Below are 6,000 nucleotides of genomic sequence, written 5' to 3'. Positions count from 1 at the left end.
GGCAGACACGAGGGTTTCCTGTGCTGAGCCATTCCCTCAGGCTGCGGAGATCATCTTTCTCCTGCAGACATTTGCTGTACAGGGGACACTGTCTGGGGGGAAGATAGTTGACCCACTCTAGTGGAAAACACCTTGCCCCTTCGGAGAAGGAGAACAATTAGCCTCTAGGCAGAGACAGCATTTGACACTGTCCTGCACTCGAGATTGAGAGGCATAGCAGATCTACCTCATACATAGTCACAAACCCAAACAGGCAGCAAAGTGAGGAGACAAAGAAACAACACACAAATGAAAGAACAAGAGAATTCACCAGAAGAAGAGATACATGAAATGGAGATAAGAAATGTATCTGAAATAGAATTCAGAATAATGATGTTAAAGATGCTCAACAGCCTGAGAAAAGATATAATTATGAAAACAGAAATAAAGAATGACATAGCGCAAATAAAGAACACATTGGGTGCTTCAGTGCCAAAGAAAAAGATTAAAAAGCATCGTTTCCCAGGGAATATGGAAGGTTTTGTCACTGGAGATGAGGTCTGTGATAAGGAAGATTTGGAATTTCAGAAACTTCATAAATCGGGCATGGCATTTAAATCTGGTGACAAAAATGATGATGGATGGTTTGGTTGAAAGTAAGGTAGACAGGATTGAGGGACTTGATCAAGAAAATGAAGGAGCCCTAAGCTGTTTGGCACATGCCTGGGTTTCAGGCTTGATCCCCAGTAGGGGGCAAGCAGGAGGCAGCTGAACAATGATTCTCTCTCATCATTGATGTTTCTATATTTCTATCCCTCTCCCTTCCTCTCTGAATTCAATAAAAATATATTTAAAAAAATAAATAAATAAATTACCGGACCTGTCAGTTATTATCTATATCCACTTTTCATTCTTGATCTGGATTGAGTTTGGAGTTGGGGCCATTAAGTGATTAATTACATTTGTAAGGTATATCTCATTGGGAATGGAAATGGAAATGGAGGAGGAGAGGTATACCAGTACAGCCTATAGGACAGGGGAAAAATACACATTAGCACTAGAAACTGGGGCAGTTTTGCTGGTTACGTAATATAAAAATCTAGACACTTCTCTTTTGTTGTAACATAAAAAACCTTAGGGAGCTTTTTCTTTGTATTTTTTTATCGTGATAAAATATACTTCATATAAAATTTACAATTTAGCCATTTTTAAATATGCACCTCAGTAGTATTAATTACATTCACAATATTGTACAACCATCTCCGCTTTGGGGAGCTTTTGATTCTTTACATTAGACATGTAAACTAGAAATAATCACATTATTATATGGGTCTGTATTTTCTGGTAGAAATTTAAAATTGGGAGTCTGGGGGGAAATAAACTTGAAGACTGGACTCATCATTAGCGATGAGATGTGGCTAGAAACACCTTTTGGAGGCATATCCATCGAAAGAGGAAGAGGAGACAAGTGCCCAGTAATTAGGAAGGCTGGAGCAGTAAGTATTGAGGAAAATAATAAATAGTAATTTATGAGACGATAAAAGGTCAGAACAACTTCGGTCACAAAGACTAGAAATGAATTTTGACCAGGGTGGAACCGATGAGATGCTTACAATAAGAGAACAGTGCCAAAGGGGTGGTTAAAAAAACACAGTGAGATATTTGAACCGAGTGGCGGGAGCTGCTGGGGCTCCGCGGAGGCCTGGTGCAGCGGGGCGGGGGGGGGGGGGGGGGGGCGGAGGGGAACGCGGGCGGGGGGCCTGGCCATGGCGCGGCAGCTGTCCGGGGAGCAGGGCATCACCCTGCGCGGCAGCGCCGACATCGTGGCCGAGTTCTTCTCATTTGTCATCAACAACATTTTCTATCAGCGCGGCATTCATCCGTCTGAAACCTTCACTCGCGTGCAGAAGTACGGGCTCACCTTGCTGGTCACCACGGACCCCGCGCTCACGAAGTACCTGAGCAACGTGATGGAGCAGCTGAAAAATCGGCTGTACAAGTGCTCTGTGCAGAAGCTGGTGGTGGTCATCTCGAATATTGAAGACGGGGAGGTCCTGGAGAGGTGGCAGTTTGTCATCGAGTGTGACAAGACGGCCAGAGATGACAGTGCACCCAGGGAGAAGTCTCAGAAAACCATCCAGGACGAGATCCGCTCGGTGATCAGACAGATCACCGCCAACCACGGTGACCTTCCTGCCGCTGCTGGAGGCTTCCTGTTCATTTGACCTGCTGATCTACACAGACAAAGACTTGGTTGTGCCTGGGAAGTGGGAAGAGTCCGGACCGCAGTTCATTGCCAATTCTGAGCAGGTCCGCCCGCGCTCCTTCACGACGACAATCCACAAGGTGAACAGCATGGTGGCCTTCAAGATCCCCGTCAACGACTGAAGGACCTGGGGCGGAATGGAATCCCACACGTGTGTCCTGAGGCCAAGTCAACTGTAGTTCTTGTTTTGTTTCATTGATACTTTTGAGGTGGGGAAACTTAGCCTTGTACTTCGCTGCACTGTGCGCATTGTCCATTTGTTTGTGCCTGTTTGACTGTTCATGGGGTTGACATGATTTCCATAGGGTTGACACTGTTCGGGAAGGGAACCAGCAGATCATGTCAGCACTGGAATGTCACCTCCTTTGAAGGTGGAAACTGGAGATGGGAAACTTTTGCTATTCAGCTAAATGCCTTCCTAAATCAGAACTTTCAGTCAAGTAGCCTGACTCCGAGTCTAGGTGACTATGGAACAGCAAAAGAAGTCCGAATATCAGAATCTTTGTTTAGTTCTAAAGTAACTGATCAGCCACAGTCACAGTATTCCTAGCAGGTCCTTTTGCCACTTATTTCATTTGTATAGTTTCCATATTGAAAACCCTCAATTACTTGACTTTAATGTATATAATTTACACTTACAAATCTGTCGCTATTTCTCCTGTTTCAATTCCGCTGATACAGAACTGTTAATGTCTTTTTGTGTTTTATAAAATCAAGCTTTAAATGACTGGGGGGAAAAAAAAACACACCACCACAGTGAGTCCTAACCGGTTTGGCTCAGTGGCTAGAGCATTGGCCTGCGGACTGAAGGGTCCAAGGTTCGATTCCGGTCAAGGGCATGTACCTTGGTTGCGGGCACATCCCCAGTGGGAGATGTACAGGAGGTGGCTGATCGATGTGTCTCTCTCATCGATGTTTCTAACTCTCTATCCCTCTCCCTTCCTCTCTGTAAAAAAAAATCAATAAAATATATTTAAAACATACAAACAAAAACACAGCCCGGCTGGCATGGCTCAATGGTGGAGTGTCGACCTAGGAACTGGGAGCTCGCGGTTCGATTCCCGGTCAGGGCACATGCCCGGGTTGTGGGCTCGGTCCCCAGTGTGGGGCGTGCGGGAGGCAGCAGATCGATGATTCTCTCTCATCATTGATGTTTCTTTCTCTCTCTCTTCCTTCCGCTCTGAAATCAATAAAAATATATTCAACAACAACAACAACAACAACAAAAAACACAGTGGGCCAGGGAGCAGAAACTGGGACTTTCTAAGAGTTCAGGGCAGAGATTTGGGATTGGTGGGGAGGAGAGCTCCGTGGGAGTTGAGAGCTAAGCAGAAGGCATGGATTCAGAAAGGCATTAGTATTGGTGTAATTTGTAGGGCTCCGAAGAAAGAATACTCTGCCTTAGCAACATTTCTTCAGAAAAGGTGGTAGGGTGTTGTGAATGCTTAGGGCAGGGGTGGGCAACCTTTTTGTGAGTGCGTGCCAAAACCAGCAAAATCTCTGACTCAAAATTCTTCTCCGTGCCAACCCTAATTTTTTGAGACCATGCCTACTTGATATCTCTTAAGGTGTACGTATGTGAAGAACCTTGAAGAAATAATAAAATTCATTCGAGCGACAAAAACACAGTATATGATGATGAAAAATACATTTATTTTTTAATGTATACATGTACACTGATAGTCCGACAGAAAACTTTATGACTGCGTTTGATATTATCAGTGGGACTTTTGCTGCTGCATCACCGATGACAGAGATTTTACATCAGGTTTATATTTCGTGACCTTCAGAGATATGCACGAGCTACTACTTTCATCCGTCAGGCTACTTCTATTACAAGACTTAACAAAATTCATCACTGAGAACAAAGATTCACAAACGTATGTGGATGAAACAAAAACACTGGTCGGATCTAGGAAGGCAGGGAGAGTTAAGGCAGAGGCATAGAAATTGCTCTTCCCCTCTCTCATCAATCCATGTCTATGGTCTTTAAGATAACTTGTTATGTAAAATTATTATTATTATTTTTTATATATTTTATTGATTTCTTACAGAGAGGAAGGGAGAGGGATAGAGAGTTAGAAACATCGATGAGAGAGAAACATCGATCAGCTGCCTCCTGCACATCTCCCACTGGGGATGTGTCCGCAACCCAGGTACATGCCCTTGACCGGAATCGAACCTGGGACCTTTCAGTTCGCAGGCCGACGCTCTATCCACAGAGCCAAACCGGTTTCGGCAATGTAAAATTATTTATTTAAGATGCACCTACACTGAATTTATCTGAAAAATAAAAAAGTCAATATTAAGAAAAAAATTGTAAATGGAAGGTTATAAGAGAGGGTTTCGCGTGCAAGCAAAAGTTACTGGCGTGCCAGGGGTTGCCCACCCCTGGCTTAGGGGTTTAGACCGGGTAGAAGTTGAGGTTTAATGAGTTCGGAGAGGCGGAGCAAACTTGGCGGGAGATGGCGCAACGTCAGCGGTTCCTAGAAAGAGGCAAGAAGCGAAGGCTGGCGCTGGACAGGGTTCACCTTAGGGAAGTCAGAGCACAGCCCTCGGGGCGGGTACAGATCAACGGTCAACACAGTTCAAAGGACGGGGAGAAAGTTCTGGGTTGGACGGAGGTGCCTGTCTAGTCTGCCGTCTAAACAAGGGAGGAAGCTACAAGTCAGGGCAACTCCGCTTCCGGCAGAGGCCCCGCCCCCGCCCCGGGTACGTCATCATCCCGCGCCCCCCGGCGCCGCTGAGTGTTGTTCCGCCACGCCCTCGCGGCGGTCGGAGCCCTGTCAGTGCCGGCAATGGCCGTGGCTCTGGCCCTGGGATTGTAAATTGGCGACTAAAGCTCCCGACGCGGCCACGGTCCCGATGGCGGCGGAGGCGGCGACCCTGGCTGCGGCCGACCCGCCTCCCGCGATACCGCAGGCGGCAGGAGCCGCAGCGCCCACCGCCCGCGGAGACTTCTACTGGCTGCGCTCCTTCCTGGCCGGAGGTGGGTGTCCGCGGGAGGACCCGGCCGCTCGGGGTGGCAGGGGCAGGCCGGGGGCTCGCGGCCGCGGTGACATCCTTGGACAATGGCAGCTCCCATGCCCTGCCAGATGCTGTCACCTTTTTCTAATAATCACCTGACAAGTGACCGCAGGGTCCCGGGTAGGAAGGGTCCGGAAGGGCAGAGCCAGGCACCCGTTCTTCATGGAGAAGAGGGGAGTCTCTCACAGAGACCCCAGGATCTCGGTGAAACATGCAGGGCACTGCCTTCTTGTGTAAAGACCACAGGTGGCTGCGTGTAGAATTGAATTTTGCTGTTTGCTTGAAAGAAAACAAAGAGCCGTTTAAACATGACTTGGGAAATTATGCAAAACTGGTTCCAGGGATTCTGGTCAACTCTGCCACCGCTACTTGGCAGGTGGCTGGTGCAGCCCCACTGTTGGTGTGACTGTGGGGCGGGGAGGTTCCTGTTGTCTCTGAGAAGTTTCCTCCGCCTTCCCAGAGAGAGGTGTTCCAATCCTTACCCTTTAACTGACGGTGTGGGTTGTCATCACTTACTTGTTACGGCTAAGAATTAAAAAAAAAAATCAAATTAGGAGGACTTATAGGAAGATCCTATCTGCCTGCTGCAGTAATTTTAAGAATTTATTCGGCTGCTGGAAAAGGGCATTCATCTGTTGATAAAAGGAACATTTGAGTGCCTGCTGTGTGCCTGCTACATGCTCATTGTACATCAGGGAGCAAAACAGAATCCTGGAGTTTACATTGGT

The 6,000-nt window shown here is 47.1% G+C and overlaps 2 protein-coding genes across 2 annotated transcripts in view; both read left to right on the top strand.

Annotated features, from left to right (window-relative positions):
• Positions 1 to 1,731: 1,731 nt before the first annotated feature.
• LOC102437866 (mitotic spindle assembly checkpoint protein MAD2A-like) lies at positions 1,732 to 2,975 on the top strand. The gene is given in 2 exon segments (XM_014449045.2): positions 1,732 to 2,159; positions 2,161 to 2,975. Coding segments are annotated over 2 exon segments (621 nt in total). The 5' UTR covers positions 1,732 to 1,745; the 3' UTR covers positions 2,368 to 2,975.
• A 2,031-nt stretch (positions 2,976 to 5,006) lies between these two features.
• The window catches only part of SLC25A16 (solute carrier family 25 member 16), a 29,117-nt gene continuing 28,123 nt past the window's right edge, over positions 5,007 to 6,000 (top strand). The window contains exon 1 of the mRNA XM_006107068.3: positions 5,007 to 5,234. Within this exon, the coding sequence (XP_006107130.1) occupies positions 5,111 to 5,234 (124 nt within the window). The 5' untranslated portion in view covers positions 5,007 to 5,110. The remainder of the gene's footprint in view (positions 5,235 to 6,000) is intronic.

Source organism: Myotis lucifugus, unplaced genomic scaffold, assembly GCF_000147115.1.
Source record: "Myotis lucifugus unplaced genomic scaffold, Myoluc2.0 scaffold_998, whole genome shotgun sequence".
Classification (NCBI taxonomy): Eukaryota; Metazoa; Chordata; class Mammalia; order Chiroptera; family Vespertilionidae; genus Myotis; species Myotis lucifugus.
Note: the sequence above shows the minus strand (reverse complement) of the source record. Positions and strands in the feature narration are given on the sequence as shown.